Here is a 23977-nt window from a genome sequence, read left to right as displayed (position 1 = left end):
AAAATGATAGCCTTTAGAGGTTGATTCTCCTCTCATACTTTTTGATTGGAATTTGTACACAAGCTGTATTAATACAAGTTTCTGTGTGGAATGCGTTTTTTTTATAATTCTTTCTTTTCTGTTTTTTTTTTCCTCGACGATGCGACCCTTTGTTAAAATTTCCATAGCTCACCACTGAGTGACAAAGGCAATTCTACCGTCATCTTAAATACAAGGAATTATGTATCAAAAATCTCAGTTTTGCTCTCAGATTCATCTACTTACTGTCAAGTGGATTCTGACCCTACTTGGATGAACCATATAGAAACCAACAACCTCATAACATGAACACATGGCCCACAGATCTTAAGAGGAAACTGAAATCCATGCATCCGTTAACTCCACGTTTATATGGATCGCTGAAAGTACACAAGACCGATATACCTCTGTGTCCGATTGTAGATGGGATAAACTCACCAACTTATTTATTATCCAAACATCTTGTACATCTTCTAAAAGCAGACACATATATCAAAAATACACAGCACTTTGTTGAAAAGCTAAGAAAAATCTCCATATCAAGAACAAACATTCTAGCAAATTTAGATGTGTCTTTATTTACAAATGTCCTGGTAAATGAAGTTATGACTCTCATAGAAAATCTGTTTCCTCAAGACATCTCCCAACTTTATAAACATTGTCTCAACTCAAATTTCTTCAAGTGGAATGAAAAAATCTATAAGCAACTTTCAGGAATTGCGATGGGAAGTCCTCTATCTCGTCCATGTATGGAGTTATTCATGGAAAAGTTTGAAAATGACATCTTATTATGTACGGATCCTAAACCACCAGTGTGGTAGAGATACATTGACGTATCTCTATATCACTGTGTTTCCATATTTATAATATAGAAACACAGGGTGGCAGAGCTATATGATTTTCTAACATCCATAAACTCGTTTTACAATAAAATCAAATAGTTCACCTTATAACTTGAAAATGAAGGGAAATTACCTTTTCTGGACATATTAATTGCAAAACAAATGGACGAAAAGCATTTGTCTTAATGTCTACCGCAAGCCAACCCACACAGACCTGCATTTTGCCTTATTACACCATCATCATCGTTTATAATTTTACAATTATAAATAAGGAAACCAGTCAAAACAAATAAGTAGTGTATTGGTGTGTACACTAAGATAGGACTTGGATGTTCTTATGATGTGAAGGAAAACCAGACTTCTCTGTCATATGCTAACTGACGGATCTCTGATGCAGAGAGTTGGGGGGGGGGGGGAACAGAGAGAATACTGCTAATGTATTTCCAATATTGAGTTCCGGGCTTGCCTCTTTTTCCATCTGTAGGGGCATAGAGAACAAGCATTAAAAGGTGCAGAGGGTGGATGTCTGAGTTGGTGGCTGAGCCATTTTATTTGGTTTCTTTGAGCAGTACTGACTAGAGGACCTTGCTGGGTTTCATTTAACATAGTAGAGTTGGGAATGTGGTCTTGCCAGGAGTAATCCAGAATATTTCTGGATTACTCCTGGTACGTAGTTCCAAAGTAGTTCCAAAGCTATTTATAATATTGGTTGCTTTTGTTGAGATGTTCCAGGTCTGGGAGCTGTACAGAAAGATAGACTGCTGATGAACTTGTAAAGACGAATCTTTGTCTCCTTTGAGATGAGGCTCAACTTCCATGTGTTATATTCTACTGGCTGCGCCATTGTTATATTTATGTCTTATTTCTTTTATTTATCATTATATGGTGTGTTCTTCTTCTTATATCTCTTATATCATTTATCTTTTTCACAGTTATATCTATCCACACAATTTGGCCAATTCTTAGAATGATTACGTATATTAAATAAATTGACAAAGGATTGACTTCTGAATAGAGTCCGATCCTCAGCAATAACAGTCTGGAGTTACCTCCTAATAGGGTTCTGGCAATATTTATTTGTTCAAGCTGTGCCTGCCAGATCCCTAGGTTAGAAATTCCTTTTAACCAAGAAGTAACCCTCAGAAAATATACAAAGTAAATCAATCTATTAATTACTCCTTATATCAATTTTATCTATCTCTCTTAGAACGCTTTAGATTGCAGTTGTGGTCTCTGTCATATATTTCTCTCCCGCTCAGATTCAAATATTAGCAAGTGGTGCATTGGATTCAAATCAAGGCACAAAACAGGTTAAGATAATCAAGATACATTTATTAGATTCAAAAGATTACACATTTACAATAAAACACTCAATAGGAATAGAGTTATCCCAAGTTATATGGTTAGACATATCAACTGTAATTCACATATCACATCATCTAAGAATAGGCTCATTTCACTACACAAAATTCTAGCTAGTATCCCTTAAATATCTTTACTATCTTGCACATATTCTTAAAACATTCACATCGATAATTCTATAGATCATTACTTATGGCAAATTAACTACTACTCATTCAGACAAATATTAAAGAAACAGCTATTTGGTTCTAAACACTGGTATCTAAAATCTCACTATAGTCCTTCATACAAGTTTAGAGTTATATAATCTAACATCACGTTTCTTCCATGACACATTATTCTGTTCTTTGTTAACAAAGGAATTATAAAGTTTTACATTACCACATTCCTGTAACTTATTCCGTCTATCCTTTCTTTATAATTTCCCTCCGAATGTTCGCTCTCGTCCTTGGTGATTATAACTCACGGCTAGGTTTGGCCTACTTTGTTCTGTCCTTTCATCACATTCTCGACTGGAAACAGCATGGATTGAATCGATCTACGTGGACGTATGTGGCACGGCCAGTTTCTTCAGGCTTACTCGGGAGGGCACCTAACATTTTTTCGTCTATTCCTTCCGCCCGACATCGCAAAACGACAGCAGAGAATAGCTGCCCGCTATCGACTAGACTTTGAACTGGAACTCTTCCCGACTCCACCGAAACTTCTCCAGCAACTCCAGATGAAAAATTTTAAAATGCCCTGAATGGGGGGGGGGGGGGAACAAACCCGTTTTATACCTCGTATCTCTAGCGCCCTCTTTCACTCAAAACTTTTTCTGCCCGACTCCTGTTTCATTCCTATCTTCCTGGAATCTTCCGTACGATTGCCGCATCTTCCCAGAAAAAATACTGTGCGCGTGCCGTTCACATGTAAGCAAATTGCCATGGGCTACAATTTACCCGAGGTTGTCATTAATGGACTTTGATCCTTCGTTATTGTGCTCTAACATATATCATTATAGAGAAACTTCTTACATTATAATCTTTTTACAAAAAAATGACATCTTTCACCTTTAATTAATATTATAAAGTTTGTTTTAGTACAATTCTTTAAACAAAATTGGTATCTTCACTTATTTACAAGCATTTCCCCTTTTAGTTTTTTTCTTTTTCTTGTTAAATTCTGAATGAGATATTTCTTGGTAAAAATATTTTTTTAAAATTCAACACATGCTTTATTAAGACTTCTGTGGAACTGGAGTGCTTTCTGTTTTCTTGTCTTAATGTCTGTTAAGGAATCTGAGATGTGTGATCCTAGGTATACAAAGTACTCTACTTCGTCAAGGTGATCGTTTTGATTTATATAGATGTGCCCATCTATCTGATTTTTTAATATCTTTGTTTTTTGGAAGTTTACTTTTAGTCCAAATATTTTTGCAGTTCTTCTAAGGCTGTTGAAGTGGTTTTGGGCATCTGTAATGTTGGAGTCAATGAGGACTATATCATCTGCAAAGCTCAGGTCTCCATCTGTATATATGGGTCTTTGATGAGGATTCCAGATTTAACTTAGATCAATTTAAAAATACAGTCAATTAACTATGATGAATAAATATGGGATTAGTCTCCCTGTAGGACTCCTGTGGTGATGGGAAAACTGTTTGTTTTGTCTCCATTAACTAGTACTGTGGCTTGATATCCCTAGTAGGGATAATTACACCATATTTCACAGAAATTAAGCATTATACATATGGTGAAGAACAGGGCGATTTCTATTATAAGAGATGAAAGAATATTAACAGAAGAATTAGATTTTATTCTCCAAATATTAACCAACAATGGATATCTGAAAAAAATAACAAAAAGAATACTATTCTCCAACCCACCTCTCCACAGCAAATCCAAGACACTCATTACAGGAATTTCCATTCCTTTTATTGGCATACTTTCACAAAAAATTGCCAACCTCCTAAGGTCTCACAACATTCGGGTAGCCTTCAAACCGATTAGGATAGTACGGAATATGTTACGCTCACCTAAGGACCACAATACTTTCAATAAACACCCTGGAGTTTACAACATTCCTTGTTATTGTGGCCTTAATTACATTGGACAAACTTTAAGAAGTCTAGAAATAAGACAAAAAGAGTACATTGATGTCCACAACAAAAGAGAGGTCAGTTCTGGTTTAGCATTCCATTTTTTCAACACTCACCATAACAATGAATGGGATAAAAGTATTATGCCATACATAAAAGATGACTACAGCTCCTGCAACATAAAAGAAGCCACAGTAGTAATCTGCTCACAAGGCACCCTAAACAGAAACCAAGGTATGATCCTTTGTGATATCTGGAAATTACTCATAAGATCTCTCCACACATCAGAGTTTAATTTCGCAACAAACTATAGGACGCACCTGCTTAACAATGGCTGACCAAGTGCTAGCATCCATGCTCCACGTATTTATATATATTGTGTAATGGTTCCTTTGAATTCGGTATTTTTCATTTTGCAGTTAGGTACTGATTCATAATCTAAGCTCATTTGTTTTAAGCTGATATATGTATATTCATCTAACCCAGAAGACGTTACCAGTTAATGTGGCAAAACTAGTCGGTTACTAGTTGTATCAAATTCTGACCAATAAAATAAAATAAAAAAATTTCAGTTATCTTATTTAAGTATTTAGTGATCAAAAATAACATTGATCATGAAGACATTCAAGAGGAATACAATCAGGAGTACATACCTCAGGCAGAAGAAGCCATCAAAAATTTTAAATGTGTAAAGGTAGCTGGAAAAGATGATTGATCAGAAATGCTCAAATATGGAGGTATAAACATTTTATGGGTGGCTGCACTGCATAAGTCAGAGGGTCGAATGACAAATGATTGAAGTCAAGTTCTCAAACTACTCTAAAAAGTAAATAGAACTGAATGTGAGAATCAGAGAGCAGTGTTCTCCCCAGGATCTTTTGAATAGGCGCGCCGCCCAGCTGGTTTTACTGACCGCCCAGCTAATTAATGATGTGAATTGACATAGCTAAATAATGAGCAAGAATGGAAAAATAATTTACATTTTTTAATTAACAGTGATGAGAAATCGAACCGGAGAGTCGCGATACTTGTGAGATCAGCTCAATTTTTTTGCACTGCAAGCCAATCTCGAGAGCTTCAGATATTCACTTTGATGCACACCTGTAAAAATAGTCGTAATTTAAAATTCTGAATATTTTTACAAATTGTTTATGTTGGTACATTATTAGTTTTGGTTTCATAACACACATTGCTGGCACTTGCGATAAGCACGTTATTGATGTTATTTTGTCAAAATGAAATGTGAAGCATTTAAAAAATAATTATGTACTTACTGGATTTAGATAGTTGTATTACTATCAGAAATTTTATTGTGGTAAAGGAACAGGATTGAGTTTAAAATTATTAAGTGCCGTGTTTTGTAAAGACATTCTCGTAACGCTAATAGAGACAACACGTCAGCCATTATACATAACTTCTTGCTTGCCACTTTCATGGAGTGTGCATGCTCATCGAGGAGTTTGATGGGTGATTGACAGAGAGAGCGTTCAATATCGTAACGAAACAACAAGAAAGCATTCGGTGTCAGAGAAGGGAAGATAAACAAAAGAGAGCTAATGGAAGTTTAAGAACGCAGGCAGGCAAAATTTTGTTCTTAGGAAATTAAGTTTTTGTATGACAATCGGGGGCATATTAATAGAAGATTCTGAAAAAGGAATCAGAGTTGTGAGCCTTTAAAGTGGAGGAGTTAAGACTGTAAATAAGGACCGAAATAACGTGCGTTATGTGTCTCGGGTATTACTGTCAGTGCACAATTCAGTGATTTGTTCTGATTGATTTAATAACAATGATATTTTGTATTTATTAAATTACCCCATAATGAGTAAAAAGCCAAGTCAGAAAACCACGCTCTTAAGTTATTTTAAGAAAGATGAAACAGATAAGCATAGTAGCGAAGACACCAAACCAATAACAGAATCGTTGATTTCTGCAGTCTCTTTCAAATGTAAAATGTGCGTCTAAACACCGCTTATCAGGTATTAACAGTGAGTGGTTTTAAAAAATTCCATTGGTTAGTGGTGAAAGATAATGGAATGATGTGTTCCACATGTATAAAATATGGAAAGAGACGACCCAAAACAAGGAAGTGACTTGGATAACTATGCCATGCACAAGACTTCGAAAAGAAAGCTTGGTTGACCATGAACAAAGCAAGTAACACACTGATTCTTGTTGTTTATTTTTTAACAGTATATATTAGAACACAGAAAAATAAGTAAATAATTAATTTATTAACTTATTGTTGATATTTCGCTGGTGTGATAACCAGCATCTTCAGAGCACAAAAACACAGTTTGCCACAATACACGAGACTATAACAACATAGTGTAATCAACGGACTAGTTGAACAAAATTGTAACAGCAACAAAAAGACTAGAGTCCTGATTTTGCACCCTCTGTCTGAAAAAAAAAAAAAAATTGCAGTTATCACATAAGACTAGAGTCCTAAACAGAGAAAAAAACCGGTACTAGTTTTTTCTTAAGATGACTGTCTCCCAGATTTTAGGCAAATTTATACGGCCATATTTGTTGAGATTTGGAGTGTGTTTCAGGGCTTCTGTTGCCTTTAAGAACAATTTCTCCGACTTTTAAGAGCTTCTGTGCAGTACTTTTGTGTTCTTCCAGTTGATCCTGTGTGTGTGTGCAGGGGGTATCCAGAGCATGGTCTGCTAGGCCCGACTTGCCATAGTGATAATGCCGGATGTATCTTTTGTGTTCGCTGATGCGGATATTCACAGTTCTTCCAGTTTGACCGTAGTAGGCTTGATTACGTGAGCAGGGTACCTCGTAGACTCCTGGATGTGATAAAGGGGGAATGCTGTCCTTGGGTGAGCGAATAAGGGTTGCTAATTTGCCACACGGTCTGAGCGTGGTGCATAGTTCATGTTTATTAAGAATTCTTGAAATCTTTTCGGATGTGCCTTTAGTATGGGATGGTGACTGTTTTGTTGTAGTTCTCTGTGGTGGATAGTGGGAGGGGTTTCTTAGGAGCGTTTAGTATTTTGTTTATCTTATGGGGATTATAGCCATTGGCCAAGAAGGTGTGGCGTAAGTGAGCCAGTTCAGCAGCAAGAGCATTGTCATTGGAACAGGTTGCTCTCGCTCTGTGGGTTAGCGTTTTTAAAATGCCATATTGTTGAGAAGGGTGATGGTGTGATTGTTTGTGTAAATATCTCCCTGTATGTGTGGGTTTTCTAAAAACTGAAAATGATAAGGAACCATCTGGAAGACATGTGATCAGTGTATCAAGGAAGGGCAGACGGTTATTAGCTTCCAGTTCCATTGTAAAGCAGATTTTTGGATGTTGGCTATTTAAATGCGCTAAGAATGTTTCCAATGTCTCTGCTGGGCCATGTGGCCAAATAACAAGCACATTGTCAACATAGTGTTGGTTTGAGAGTGGCTGATTGATTGCTAGTTTTTCCAGGTGTTCTATGTAAAAGTTGGGTGTGTGTGTGGGGGCGGGGGCATGGCTGTCCCATCTATTTGTTTGTATATTTTCCATTTCCATGTGAAATATCCTGCATGTATTGTGAATTTGAATAGTTCAAATATAACAGGGGGAAGTGTATTTGAACTATTCAAATTCACTTCTTACAATTGCTGCTACAATTTTGTTTAACTAGTCCATTGATTACACCATGTTGTTATAGTCTCGCGTATTGTGACAAACTGTGTTTTCGTGCTCTGAAGATGCTGGTTATAACACCAGCGAAATATCAACAATAAGTTAATAAATTAATTATTTACTTATTTTTCTGTGTTCTAATATATACCATTAAAAAATAAACAACATGTACGACGAACACATAAGTCTGTCTACACACTGATTCTTGTTCAGATATAATTGAAAAACGTATACTAGAAGAAACTGGAATAGGGCAAATTGAAAAATCAATTTCAATTTTGAATAACTAGCAGAGAGAGAGATGCTTTTCTGGGAGCTTTAAGATCTATGTATTGGTTAGCAAAAAATGAATTACTACATACTACATTATTTGAAAAAATGAATTACCACATACATTATTTGAAAAATTGCTTGAGAATTGCAAGGCTATGGGCTGTTCCTACTTAGAACATCTTAACGTTGGTAAAAATGCACATTATACCTCAGAAAGAATAATGCAAGAATTGACTGATATTTTAGCATCAGAAATTAGATCTGAAATACTGAAAAATATACATTCTGCAGATTATTTCAGTGTTTTATGTGATGAAACTACAGACATCTCAGTTTTAAAACAGCTGATTGTGTACATTAAATATGTTTGTCGACTTAGAAAAGAGGTCAGGGTTAGTTTTGTATCAACTTGCAATATCACTGATGGCAAAGCTGAGACTATAACAAAGTAATTGAAACCTTTGACAGTCATCATCATCATCATCATCAAATTCCTGCCATGTACCCTCAAGGGGTGTACAGGATATGACAGTACTACATGAAAAAATTACATCATTACTAACTTCCTATCTACAATTTTCCTCCAAATCAGTCTGTTACTTGTCAAGACTCCAACATTATCAGATCTTATATTTCTATTGTCTAAGGCACTTTGTACCGTATCAATCCACCTATATCTTGGTCTTCCTCTGGGTCGTTTTCCTGCCAACCTGGCAGAGAACACTTGTTTTGCTAATCTTTCCTCTCCCATTCTATTTAAGTGACCATACCATCTGAGATTAGCTCTGCTAACGCATTCCTGGATGCTGACAATGTCAAGTTCTTTCCTAATATCCTCATTTTTAATATGATATTGCCATTGATGCCGTCTGTTCACGCATCTAATCTTTCTCAGGACTCTCATATCTGCGGTCTCTAGTCTTTGGTCAAGTGTTTTACTTCTGACCCAGCTCTCAGATTCATAAGTTAAAATTGGTTTGAACACAGTCTTGTATACAGCTAATTTAGTGTTCCGACTAATTTCTTTCTTATTCCATATGAATTTATTCAATTGACTTCCCACGATACCAGCTTTGCTGATTCTGTTGTCTATTTCTATATTTAGTTTACCATCTTCAGTAAAAATTGTGCCTAAGTAGCTGAAATGTTTTACTTGTTCCACAGGTTTTCCATTCACAACACAGTTGACATTTTCAATGATTCTGCCTATTTTCATTGTCTTTGTCTTTTTATTGCTGACCTTCATACCATATCTATTACAACAGCTATTCAATTTAGTCAGAGAATCTTGCAGACTTGTAGCGGATTTATTTAGAAGTATAACATCATCCGCATAAAGCAAAGAGCTGACATTAACATCTCCAATTTTGATATCAGGTTTAATACCACATTCCTTCATAATGTGATCCATATAGATAATGAATAACAGAGGGGATAACGTACATCCTTGTCTCACACCAGATTTAACATTAAACCATCTTCCTGTACTTCCTTCAATTCTAACTGCAGACTCACAACTCAAATAAAGACTAAGTATTGCTTGATATAATGCCCCATTGACACCATATAACTGCAGCGTATTGAATAGCTTCTCTCTTGGCACCTTGTCATATGCCTTTTCCAAATCGACAAAACTTAAATACAGATCTTTGTTATATTCCCATGCTTTCTCGACTATTTGTCGTAAAGTGAAGATCTGATCCTGACACCCTCTATTTGGCCTGAATCCAGCTTGTTCTTCACCAAGCTTTTCTTCCACAATTCTTCTCAACCGTTTCTCAAGTATACTTGCATAGATCTTGCCAGGAACACTCAGTAGGGAAATACCTCTGTAATTCTCACGTTCAGTTTTATTTCCCTTTTTATATATGGGTACTATGAGAGCTCTACTCCAATCATCGGGAATTCGTCCCTCTGTCCAGGCTTTCTGAACTATGCAGTGCAGCCACTGTAAGACTCTTATACCACCATACTTCAGCATTTCTGGTCGAATATCATCTACTATTGCTGCCTTTCCACATTTCAAGCCTTTGATGGCTTTTTCTACTTCAAGTATGGATATGTATTCCTGACTGCATGCCTGGTCAGTGTTTTTTATCACTGTGCTGTCATCACTGCTTGTTTCATTTAGCAGTTTTTCAAAGTAATTACTCCATACTTCAAGGATATCTTTTTCTCCTGTTTTCATTTCACCTTTATCATCTCTAATTCCTTTTACAGCACTCTTTCCTCCATTCCTAAGCTTCTTCAACAACCTCCAGAATATTTTGCCACCTTCTTGATATTTATTTTCTATATTCTTGCCAAAGTCCTCCCATGACTTTTGTTTAGCTAGTTTTACACACTGTTTAGCTTTCTTACATTTGTCTCTGTATTCTGTAAGAGTAAAAGCTGACTTATTTGCCAGGAACTTTTGATATGCTTTCTTCTTTTCCTTCACTGCCTCTTTAACTTCCTGTGTCCACCAGGGAGTTCTGATTTTTTTATCTTTGCACACAACCTCACCACATGCCTCTCTGGCAGAATCAATCAATGTTTCCTTTAGAGTTTGCCACTGAATCTCCAAGGTTTGATTCCTGTTCTCAAACTCTTTCATTTTCTTTTCAATAATATTTCTGTATTTTAGTCTACAGTTTACATCTGAGAGCTGCTCAACTTTTATTCGCTTTAAAACTTTCTTACATGTTATTCTTTTCAATATGAAATTCAATTTTATCCTGCTCAAGACTAAATAGTGATCACTTCCAATTTCAAATCCTCTGTACACTCTGGTGTCCTGCACCAGGGAGAAAACATCACTATCAACAATAACATAGTCAATGAGACTTTTCTTATTCCTAGCCTCTTTTCTCCATGTGAATTTGTGCACATTTTTATGTTGGAACATGGTGTTAGTAATAACCAGTCCATGTTCTGAGTAGAAATCCAACAGATATTTGCCATTATTATTAGCTTTGCTCTTTTCTCCAAATTTTCCCAAAATATTTTTGTATGTCTCACAATCATTTCCTACTCTACTATTTAGATCCCCAACAAGGACCAACTTTTCCTTTTTCATTGTGTCAGTTGCTTTTTCTAAAGCCTCAAAAAATTCCTCCACTTCTACCTTAGTAGAACCTTCTGTGGGACCATAGGCACAAATAAGTCTCATTGTCCAGTTCCCCATTCTCATATTTGCCCACATTACTCTACTTGAGACTGACTGCCATTCAAGAAGATTAGCCTCGTATTTTGTGTTGAATACTATGGCTACTCCTTCTTTTCCTTGATTGTTATTGCCTGAATATAACATTTTGTATTTATTGCTCAGAAAGATCTCACCAGTTTTGGTCTTTTTTGTTTCAGTCACCCCTATTATGTCGATCTGGTACTTATCTAATTCCTCAGCTAGCTCCATTTCTTTGCCATTCAGGCTTCTTACGTTGATAGTACCGATCTTTAACTCTGGTGATGTTGAGTTGTGGTTTGTTTTCAGATTTGTTCCAGTAGCTGACTTTTCGCTGTTCGCCCTGGTTCCCTGGCAAAAACAATGGGGGCCTTGTTTAACCAGGCGACGCCCCAGCCGGCATGAAATTTTGTCATGTTGTACCATCATTTTTTATTTTGGTTTAACCAATAAGAATACAATTTGGTCGGCTAAATCCCAAATTGCCAGCCCATCCTCGTTCGTTCAGTATCAAAGTAGATACCCAACAGGGTGCACCACGAGAAGGTGAGGATTGGACATTAGGTCAGAAGCCCTGGTCGGTTCTCCGCATTCCTTTAAAGGCTATGTGGAGGTCTCCTCTCAGTTATACAGCTTTGACCCTTAAGCACCCCACCTTTGACAGTCTAGGCTTAAAAACTTGAAATCTGGTGGGACTAGGATCTGGTGGAGCAGCTGTCATGATTGAAAAGCAAAAGGGAGTTGCAAAACTGCTCAAAGATAAAACAGATGGACTCATGGCCAACTGTCATTGTGTAAACCACTGACTGGCTCTTGCTAGTGGTGCCCAAGCAGCTGCTGAAGTGCCTTATTTAGTAGTGTTTAATGATATCTTAAAGCAATTGTTTTTCTTCTTCCAAAATTCCTCAGTCAGGATGGCTGGTTTAACCTAAATCCAAAATATACTGAAAACAGTCCTCAGATTAAACTTAAAATGGCTAGTGACACTAGATGGCTGTCTCATGATTCTGCAATACAGTCTCTAAGAGAATGCATGGTGAGTGTTATAGCTGCATTGGAAAGAGAGGCCACCGAATGAAATGATATCAGCTGAAGGTTTAATAATGCTTTCAGATGTGTTACGACATTTATCTAACTTGTCTAGATCATAGCAAAGGCAAGATGTTGACTTAACTGAAATAGAGCCAGTCTTAGAAACCAGAAAACTATCCATCATGGAATTGAAAGACACTCCTGGCAGTCATTTTCAAAATCTTCATCAGCATCTTTCAGGTGAATGGTCAGACCTTCACATTGATTATTCAGATTCTATGTTATTACGTTTAAGACTACAATATATGATAAATACATAGGCACAGTTATTAAACACCTAGAAGCAAGATTTCCAGATATGCCAATCATTTCCTGCTTTAGGCTCCTGAGATTCTTTTTGATTATTATTCTAGAAATGGAAGTTCTGCAGTTTTAAACTATGAAAGTACTATACTAGAATGGGCAGTTGCATCAAAAATGATTAATGGACAGTCATACAAAAATCTAGATCCAAGACAAATACTGCTGAAATTAGCAACACATCTGAACTCAAAGAGTCTTTTCCAAATTTAGCAAAACTAGCTGCTGTTGGACTGGCCATACCCATGAGCACAGCTGAATGTGAAAGGGGTTTCTCTGCATTAAAAAGGATAAAAACCTGTATGAGGAATCACATAGTCAGAACACTCTAAATAATCTGATGCTGATTTCACTGGAGGGACCAGATCCAACAGATTTTAATTACAAAAAAGTTGCTGACAACTGGGCTTCTAAGAAGAATTAATGTATAGAATTTTAAGCTGTGAGCATTACTAGGTTTTTCATTACTTAATGAGAAAATAAGAAAAATTCTAGTCTTGTTTGTTATAATTACTATATAAAATATTATCGTTGTTTGAAGCAATTTCTAATAAAATTACTATTTTAATTTTATTAGAAATTTTAATTATGTGTTTTTATAATATTTTATTGAAGATTCACTTGTTTATGCTAAGATTTGTTTGTTTATATGGATGTTGGAATTTACATTTTTCAGTTAAATATGATGGAAACTTTTTGCATTTGAAGTTTATTTAGTATGTAACAAACACTAAAATTATATTTACAATATTAATATTATATTGATGTCAGCTTTTAGTTGGTGGTATTCCATGAAGATAATAGTAAACTGAAATTCTGAAGCTTTCACTGTTATTAGAGGGGTTATATTTACAAATAATAGAAAATACTGTGCAGTATCTTTTTTTGTATGCCCGGCTAATGCTTCATTCCACCCGGCTGGTAAAAATTTCTGGGGAGAACACTGAGAGAGGAATTTCCCTACTGAGTATACCTGGTAAGATTTATCTAAGCATACCTAAGAAAAATTGTTGAAGGGAAGCTGGATCCAGGCCAAACAGAGGTTACCTGGATTAGATTTTTACTTTACGATTAGCAGTTGAGAAATTGAGGAAATATAACAAGGATCTGTATTTATATCACTGCCAAGAGAAAAGCATTCCAAAATGCTAGTTATGTGGTGTGAATAGGAATGTTTTACATCTATATGGATCATATTATGAAGTGGCATTAAACCTATTATCAAAAAATGTTAATCTCAGTTCATTAATTTTTGCTGGATTCCCTGACTAAATTATATAACTCAGTAAATTAAAAGACAAAGACAATGAAAATGGGCAGAAACACTGGAAACATCAACTGTATCCTGAATGGTGAACCTATAGAACAAGTAAAACATTTCAGCTATTTGGAGCAATTTTTAGTGAAGATGGCAAATAATAAATTTATATGGTATAAGAGTGAAATTAGTCAAAACACTAAACTAGCTGTAAACAAGACAGTGTTCAAACCAATATTAAAATATGGATCTAAGAGCTTAGATTAGAAATAAACCACTTAGCAAAACCTGAAGACTCAAAGATGAGAGTTCTAGAAAGGATTAGGATTAGGAGAGTGAACAGATAGCCCCGATGGCAGTATCACTTTAAATACAAGGATATTAGGAAAGAACTTCACATTGTTATCATTCAGGAATGTGTGTGAGCAAAGCTGTCTGAGATAGTAAGGTGACTAAAGAAGAATGGTTAGCAAAAAGAGTGTTTTCCAGGAAGGCAGGAAGAAGACTCAGACCCTTAGAAGACAGAAACATAAGTTCTGATAATATTGGAGTCTCGAGAGAGAAGAATCTGTAAAAAAATTGTTGATAGAAAGTTCGTAATAATTTAACTTTTTCATATAGTATTATCATAATATCTCAACTTATTTTAATGTTATTACAACACCAAACAAACTAATTTATAAAAAATAAGATGTTTATTAACTGGCTTATATTTTGCTGGATTTCAAAACAGCATCTTCAGGGCACACTACATGTTAGTTAACATGCAGCAAATGAGTAAGTGAAACAATTCAAACTGTAATGGACAAAAGATCTAAAGTCCTAATTTGGTGCCTTCTAATGTTGTAAAAAAGAAAGATTACAGTTATATAAGAGTTGATTTTAACATAAATCTCCCAAATTTTTGGCAAATTAATGCAACCATATTTGTTCAGATTAGGAAAATGCTTCATAGCCATGGCTGACTCTAAAAATAATCTTTCTAATCTGTAATGGCTTCTATAAAGTACACTGGCTTTCTTCCATCTAATACTGTCTGAAGGGGCATCCAAAGTGTGGTCTACCAGTCCAGACTCATCATAATAATGGCAGAGGATGTATTTATGAATGATGTAGTTTATTTAAGAATGACATAGCTACATGGATAAAATGTAATGGATATTGTATTTTCAGAGAAGATAGAAGAAACGGGGCAGGAGGAGGAATATTATTGATGATAGCTGAAGAGCTTCAACCAACAAAAATAGAAGTTAAGGAAGATTGTACATCTGATGGAAATGGTTCATTTGAGGCTATTTGGTGTGAGATAGAGGCCAATAGGACAAAATGTATTGTTGGTTGCTGCTATAGACCTGGAGGTACAGAAGATGTGGACAACATGCATCAACATATTAGCACAATGAGTGCTGGCTGAGCAATTAACATGGGAGACTTCAGCTATGGTGGTATAGATTGGAAGGAGGAAAGGGCACATGGCAAAATGGAAATGGAATTTACACAGTTTTATTAAGGGATAATTACCTGAAACAGCATGTGATAGAAGAGACCAGGTGTTTGAGAGTATTGGATCTGGTAACAGCATCAGAAGATCTACCAATAACTACGGTATGATCTCTTTGATCAGGGAAAGTGTCCTGGTAGGTTAATCAACATGTGGAAATTTCAGTCAAGAAAGGGTTTATGCAGAACTACAAAGCTAGCAATCATGACAAATTTAGGAGACAACTTGGAGCAGTGCCATGGCATAACTACATGGAATGAATGTCATTAGTGCATGGGAAGCAATCAAGGATTGTTTGAGCAAGGAAGTATCAGAGTGCATGTATCAGAATGCTCAGTTTATACTCCTGATCCATACCCAGGATCAGGAGTATAAACTGAGTAGGGATTAAGCAGATGAGTAGCAATATAAAGTAGGAGTTAAGAAAGAAAGCATTGTGGAAGGAATATAACAATCAGCTGATCAGTATGCCCACGAGCAGTATAAAGCACAAGCAATGGGTAACTAGTATAGTAAGGAAGGCTAAATCAGATTTCAAGAGAAAATTAGCTAAGCAGGACAAAAATAAATCCAAGAGTTCTTTTGCTATATAGCAAGTAAGAGAAAGAATGATTATGGAAAGATAACTTTACTCAGTGCTAATGGTAGAAGAGTGACAGAAGCAGAAGAAATAGTTCAGTTACAAAGTAATCACTTTACAAAGGTACTAGTATATTATCTAGGTGGTGACTTTGCAGTTACTGAGGTGACAGACTGAGGTGAGCATTGAGGTAGATGAATTAGAAGTACTCAGTATATTGAAAAACAGCAATGTGAATACAGTAGTAGGCCTGGACGGTATGTTTGCTTGTGTGCTACAAGAATGTGCAAGTGAACTGGCAGTGCCTCTGATCAAGTTATTTAATCTAAGTCTCAGCTCTGGAAAGAGGATAAGATAGTTTTATTACATAAAGGTGTCCAAGGACAGAAGTAGCAAATTACAGACCAAGTATCTCTGGGGTGGAGGTTGAAGTATTGGAAATGTTGGTTAAAAGTAAAATTCAGGAATGGGTGGATAGGAATATGATCCTTTATAGGCATGGCATGGCTTTGTGAAAGGCTGGGTCTTGCCTCAGTAATTCACATTCACATTTTATAATAAGGTGACAGCAAAACTGGATAAGGAAATGGCTACACCATAGTACTGCTGGACTTCGCAAAGGCATTTGACAGAATATCACATGGAAAACTATTACATAAGTTGGAGCAAATGGGAATGGATATTGAGGGTGGTATGTGGTGGAGTGGAATCAAGGCAAATGAAGGTGACTAGTGGAGTGTCCCAGGGCTCTGTACTAGGATCACTACTCTTTAATTTGTATATTAATGATGTAGCAGAAGATTTGAAGGAGACATTAAGTTGTTTTCCTATAATGCAAAACTAGGGAGAACAGCAGTTGATAAAGGAAATGTAGATATCTTACAAGATGATTTAAATAAATTAGCAGTTTGGGCAAAGGGCAGTGGTTGGCAATTCAATGTTTGTAACATGTAAAGTAATGCATCTCGGGATGAAAAGATTACACACTTCATATCATACTGATGGTACTAGTTTACAGGAAATTGATGAGGCTGGGGATATGGGAGTGATGGTGGATAGAGATTTGAATTTCAGAAGACATATTGCAAGAGTTGGCAAAATAGCTTAGTGGATTGCTTGGATGCTGAAGAGCATTGACAAGTAAAGATACGGAGGTTGTTATTCCTCTTTATAAGGCTATGATTCAGCCACATGCTGACTTCTGTGCATAGATTTGGTCATCTGCATTTCTTGGGGAAGAAGGTGGTGGAAAGGATTCAGAGATGAGTGACAGGTCTGTGGAATGTTCCCTATGAGGTTAGACTGAGGGTGTGTGAGTTAGAGTTTAGTTGACAGGCAGAAGAAAGGGGATAGAAACTTAAGTTACTAAAGTGATACTATAAGATTCACAAATTTTTCAATGCATGGGGAGTAGGGAGAAAAACAAGGGGTCACACTTGGAAGCTATCTAAGAGTGTGGTTAGTAAAGGTGTCCAGACTAGGTTCTTTTCTTGGAGAGTGGTGAAAAAGTGGAATGGATTGCCAGAGGTGGTTGTGAGTGCCACAACAGTGAATAGGTTTAAGGAGATATATGATAGACGTTGTGTTAATGGATAGATTGGGTCTCCCACCATGACATGAATGTTTTGACTCCATGGAATTTCCATATAAATAATATTTCTTCATGTTCTCCAAAGCAGATGTTAAGAGATCTTCCTGCCTATCCATAGTAGGTCAAGACACAGTCACATGGAACTTCATACACTCCAGGATATGCTAAGGAATAGATTTTATCCTTAGGAGAGTGGATCACAGTTGCTAATTTAACATGTAGTGCAGAGATTTTATTTTTAGTAATTTGGCTTTCTTTTCAGATATACCGTGGATATAAGGAATAAGAATAGTTGTGTTTCATTCTTGTGCATTTGATAATGGGGAAGTGGGCCATGTAGTTTTTTATCTGTTTTGTAGGAGCTGTAGCCATTAGCCAGGAAAGTATGGAAGAGGTATTAAAGTTCAGTGGAAACAGCTGCATCATTAGAACAAACAGCCCTAACCCTATATGTAAGTGCTTTGGATGATGATGTGATTGTTTGTGTAATCTTCCTGTGTGTATTGCTTTTCTATAAATAGAAAAAGATAACTCTGAAAGCTGGGTGACTAATCTGTCAAGAAAAGGCAAACGGCTATTCAATTCTTTCTCTACTGTGAAGTGAAATTTTGTGTGTTGGCTAAATCCAAGGTGTCTTTGTTCCCATGGACAAGACCATGGGAACAAATGGTAAACACATCAACAAAGTGTGACCACACAAGGGGCTTGTATGTAACTATGTGTGTGTGTGTGTGGGGGGGGGGATCATGGTATTACCATACTGTGTGTGTGTGAGGGGGGGGTCATAGTATTAGTCTGTAGGTTTTCCTCCCTTGCTATGTAAAGTAACCTGCATGCAAAGCGAAGTTGAATAATTTGAAGATTATCAAGGGGAGAAATTAGACTAATTCAAGAGTGTATTAGTGGTACATAGTAAATAAAGACGTGACATCGAAACTAACCATTATGTCTGTCTTTGTAATGTCATTTTTAACTAGTGATTTGATATGGACAGAATTTTTTTATATTTTTATTAATATATTAAAATATATTTTTATATTTTGATTCATGATAACTGTAAAGGAGTTGCCAGTAAAGGGAAGCCAGCAACTTAGCTAACTGCTGAGCAAGTTTAAGTAGGACTGTCTATGCTATCAACTATAGGGCATAAGAGAATATTATATTTGTGGAGTTTAGGTACCCCATAAATATGATGGTTTAACATGAACAGGTTTTATTTTCTTGATTTCTTTGGGCCAAGAAGTCACTTTTTTTCAATAATTTACAGACTTTTCTTTTGAGACAAATTGGGATCTTAAACAATAATTTGGTAAAACTGTCACTTAGGAGATCCTGCATTTTTTTGTTATAATCCTTTTGATTCATGATAACTGTGGCATTACCCTTATCAGTTTTAGTAATCACAATATTTTTATTCTTATATAACTTTTTTTTTTAAAGGAGCTGTTTTATTCTGTGGTATATTACTTTTAGGTGGTATAGATTTCTTTAGGATGCTAGCTATGTCTAAACACACATTACTGGCTATTGAAGATGATGCCCCGTTCTCTGGTCATCATAATTTCTAGTTTTGGAACTTGTTTAGGCATAACAGTGAACTTATGACCATATTGAGAATGTTTTTAGCTTCTGTAAGCAGCTGTGAAAATAAATTTATGACCAAGCAATCACATTGAAGTTATAGTCAGGGCATAGTATGTTGGTGCTGTTGTAGGATTTCAATTTTTTTTTGAAGTGCCTGCTTTTAATATTTGTGAATTCTTTTTTTTACCAAAACTTCTGAGATGTGACATAGAATGGTTCGCAGTTCAGGATTTAAAAGATTAAATAGTTCTTCGTGTAAAGCCATTATAGTGCTATTTGACTTGGTAAGCTCTATGCGAGTAGCAGAAATTTGTTCCCGTAGGAGCGCTAAACTTGCCTCTCGATAAATATGATGTGCCTTAGCCGAATATAACATTTCTTTAAATTTGAGAAAAAGCAGGAATAATATCACTTATCATGGCATCATTTGAGAAAGGCTAACCTGTTGAATTGTCTCATCAATTTTAGTTTCAACTTATCATAATATCTTTTACACCCTCTCAGAGTATGCATCAGGAATTTGATAATTATACACTTTTATTAAAATATTGCATTACAAAATAAAATGTGATACATGTCTAATATAGGGATAGTAAGTGTGTTAAGGCTAATTAAGTGCTGGAAAAAAAACTCATGATTAAAGTTTAATGGAGTGAAACAGTACTAGAAAACGAATATAAATAGTATTTAATTCTTCTAATATTTCCTCTCAGTTACAGAAGCATCATCAGGAAGTACAAATGAGATGTAACACACACACACACAGCACAAAACTAACTGAAATATGTGGATAAAAGACTAGAGCCCTAATTAGGTAGGGTGCCCTCCTGACTCACCCAACCATTCCAAACACATATTGCTCACTTTAACCTTTCATGAAGGTTTTCATATATTTTTAATGTGTTGTTTAATAGTTCCAATATTTTGCCTATGTCAGAGAGACATCAAGCGTGAAAGAATATAAAAATGTTAAAATGACGAGCTTAAACCAGCACCTAAATACTTTTGCTAAAACAGTATGGTAAATGGAAACTGATCTAGTGAACTTAACTGGTTAGCCTCTCTTAAAAGTAGCAGGGACACAGGAATTACACTTACCTTGTAAAGTTTAAAATTAAATTTCACTCATCTAAAATTATCTTCTCTCTTCAACTCTCAACCTGGTATTTCAGATAAATCTATCTATAAAGAATTTCAAAAAAGTAATGGGAAAACAAAAACTATATATGATTTCCTATGAGATCATCATCATCTCTCAGGGATTTAGGTCCAGTGGCCTGTTCCAATCTCTTTTGATCTTTTCTTTGGATTTCCTATGAGATCTTTTCTTTAACTGCAGAGTTAGCCTTTTCAAGTTGTTATCAACCTTTAATCAAAAAGGCTTAACGCAGCTGTCGGTTTCCTCAGCCATAACTTTGCATTAGCAAAGTTATGGCTGAGGTTCAAGTTTTTCAAGTTCGAATATTAGGCATTGTGTTGCATACAGAATGCAGTGTTGGTATCTTGCCAACAATGTCAGTATATTGACAACAGCAGGTTCTAACATGCATAGCATCCTTATGCAAGCTTCACTGCCTAAAAGAAATATCTCCAACAGCTAACTATGCTTTCTATAAATTGTGCACAGAAATATAATTACTAGAGAAAATAAGGGTAATATGCTACTGTGGTCCTCAATGCTAGTGAATACAAGTGAAAAATGAATGTGTTGCTCAGAGACAGCACCACTTACAAAACTAAATTATGATCTAATTCTCCCCCTCTCCCAAAATAATCTTAAAAATGTCAAATCACAGAGTACCCCCCCTGACTCCAATATACTGTTTATTTACCAATATTCATAAAATACTGTTTACCTAAAATTCACCCTCTCCATCCTATAGTGATGCTACTGATCCACCTTAACTAGTCAAACATCTAACTAAATCTTTACCCTCCCCCACTTTACTTAAAAATGTTCCCCCTACTTATTGACCATACTTCATTTTATATCAAAAAAAATTCCACACTTCATATCTTTAATCCAAAATTTAGTTCATCCATACTATCTTTTATTCACCACATCCATCCCCACCTTTCTGACATCACTTCGCTTAAAAATGTTGCCCACCCAACATGCAAATGAAAACATGACTTCTTTCACTGATTCAACCTGAGTATCTTGTTGGGTCTAATTCCCCCACTCCCCAACTGATGAGACTAAAATAGAAGTGTGTTTTGCATTATGGGATACTAAGCCAAATGATGTGATGTCAACAGCCTCTATATACAAAAAATACTTGTCCTGAAGATGTTTCATATGTACACTTTGCTTATACTTGAGTAAGGACTGAAACAAGAATGTAATTTCCTATTAAGTATAATACACTTTATAACCAAGAGAAAAAAAAATTCCTACTTCAGCTTATTGTTTGTGTGTGGTATTACAATTTTTATATTGAATCTCAGATGTCTCTGTGACAGGGTTGAAATACTGGAATCTTCCCAATGCCCCTTGGGAAGATTCTGATTAAAAGGAAGAAATAATTAAACCCATGTTTACTTCTGCTGTTTTTATTCCATCATCCTAATTACCCACTTAAACCATCATTTTCTCCAAGATTATATTACTATTTCCTTTCAAAGGAAGTTCACAACTTTAAACTTAGAATAGATCTGATTAGGGTGGATCAACTAAAGCATATACATGATGTGAGCATCTGTAGCTGATAAGGAAAAAAAAATCGATCACTTATCTAAAATGTTTAACTCCTCTTGCATAAGAAAACAAATTTTTATTTACCAATTTGTAGATATCGATCATCATCATAGTAGTGATGATGCTAGGCAAGAGACGACTAACTGATTGTAAAAAAAGCATATGCAATAGTTCATATGTAACTAGAAAAATCTGCTGGCATCATTAAGGTGATATATTAGCAGGACATTCCAATTTCACTGGTATTCAGATAAATGATGTGGACTTTGGCAGATCAAAACATTTTAGGTTAAAGCAAAGTGTGCTAAATGAATGGAATTCTTAAAACTTATAAGATGGCTAGGATCATTTCTACAGTTGTAAAATAAAAAAAAGATTTTGATTCACTGAGGACTACCAGATTTATCTAAAAGTCAGTCAAGTCCGGCTAATGTGAGGCCAAGAAATTCAACATCACCATTAAATATTCTAGTAACGAGCATGCAATAACTCTCACAAATATCTCCACATATTTGCTGCTACAATTAAGATTTCTACAAAATGATCTGATATGTTTATTTAAGTTTAATCAGTATTATGAAGTATGAATATTTCAGGCCATCTTCCCACCCCAAGAAGAGCTAAATGCTTCACCTTCAAGGTGAATGAAGAATTTTTAACTAGTCATCCCAAATAATCCATTTTTTTTTAAAAAAAGTGTGCAAGTATTGTCATTAGCGATATTATATTACAGCATTAGTGGAGAATATCTAACTCCTTACCTGTTAACTACAGTCTCTGCAGGATATAAAATAACATCTGCTACTAATGCTCCCATAAAAGATGCTGCCATTTCATAAATATACTGGTCAATCACTGACAAGTTATACTTTGAGGATGATGGAAGCTTTAAGTGGAAAAAAAAAAAAAAGGCACATAAATGAAATGTTTAGGAAAATTATATACATGCTACATAAATTGCATATAAAACATCTTTTAAGTATTTTGCAATTGTAGAAATCAGACTCACACTGAAAAATCACATATGCCAAAATAAAATTCTATACATGTTCCACATTGTAAAATTGAACATATTTTAAATATTTTCTAATTATGATTTAACTTTCTTATTTAAGAACATTTCTGTATAGCAGAACCCAGTACACAGTATCTCTAACACTCCAACCAACATGTGGGTTTGACTCCCACTATGGTACAGATGTTGTCAATCTTTAAGATATGTAAGGTAAGTAAGTAAATTTTTTTTTTTAAACCCAGCATGAGACTACCACTCAGTCTGCTTACTGGAGGCCTGAAGTGGCTTAAAAACATATTTGTTCTCTAGAAGAGATTGTGGATTACCTAATTAGCTCATCTGCAGTACCTAAAATACGATGCATTTACAACTTTACATGGGACACACACACACACAATTCCCCATGTTTAAAGGCAAAACAGAGATATGCTGTGCACATGCCATGAGCGCATGTAAAATAATATACTGAAAAAGTAATTTAAATAAAGAATCTGAGAAAGTAAAAGTAATTTTCAATTATCTTACATATATTATTATTATTATTACAAGAGACTGTCAAGGACTCATCAAGGAAGCCACATATCACTCACACCACCTCATATCTTTTCCTGATCGATCTGCACTATCTGCACTCACTACTTCCAAAGCCAAGTCATTCACAGATCACACACTGCTCTATGGGAGAAAATTTAGTTCTCATTCCATTTCTTGACTGCATTCATTCTCACAAGGATGCCCTCATCCTCTCACCACCCTCCATAAAATGAAAAATTCCATCTACTCAATGATTCTGTTTTAAAAAGTTTGCAGATCTATCATATCATCCGTCTTTGTCCTGTTACCATCTTTAACATTCTCCTTTGCACCCTCTCTACTGTATTTGCATCATCTCAGAGACCAGATATAGTCAAGATAAAGTCACATCAAACCTTGTAAAGAAGCAAAATGCCTTCTTTATCCTTACATGTAAAGGTTTCTTTCAGCATTGCAAT

The 23977-nt window shown here is 35.6% G+C and overlaps 2 protein-coding genes across 3 annotated transcripts in view; one reads left to right on the top strand and one right to left on the bottom strand.

Annotated features, from left to right (window-relative positions):
• Positions 1-23977, bottom strand: part of LOC150099694 (mitochondrial outer membrane protein SLC25A46-like) — a 153887-nt gene that overhangs the window by 7352 nt on the left and 122558 nt on the right. The window contains exon 9 of the mRNA XM_090403379.1: positions 22732-22856. Coding sequence (XP_090259505.1) covers positions 22732-22856 — 125 coding nt within the window. The remainder of the gene's footprint in view (positions 1-22731; positions 22857-23977) is intronic.
• Positions 1-23977, top strand: part of Rlb1 (lysine-rich basic protein Rlb1) — a 183939-nt gene that overhangs the window by 106025 nt on the left and 53937 nt on the right. The window contains exon 7 of one of the 2 annotated variants that reach the window (XM_090403377.1): positions 18048-18140. In XM_090403377.1, coding sequence (XP_090259503.1) covers positions 18048-18140 — 93 coding nt within the window. Of the gene's footprint in view, positions 1-18047; positions 18285-23977 lie in introns of those variants that run through there. The other variant, XM_090403376.1, reaches the window with a different exon arrangement.

This window comes from Typopeltis vanoorti, chromosome 14, assembly GCF_054136105.1.
Source record: "Typopeltis vanoorti isolate ZY-2024b chromosome 14, IOZ_Tvanoo_1.0, whole genome shotgun sequence".
NCBI lineage: Eukaryota > Metazoa > Arthropoda > Arachnida > Uropygi > Thelyphonidae > Typopeltis > Typopeltis vanoorti.
This window is presented reverse-complemented; position numbering and strand designations above follow the sequence as displayed.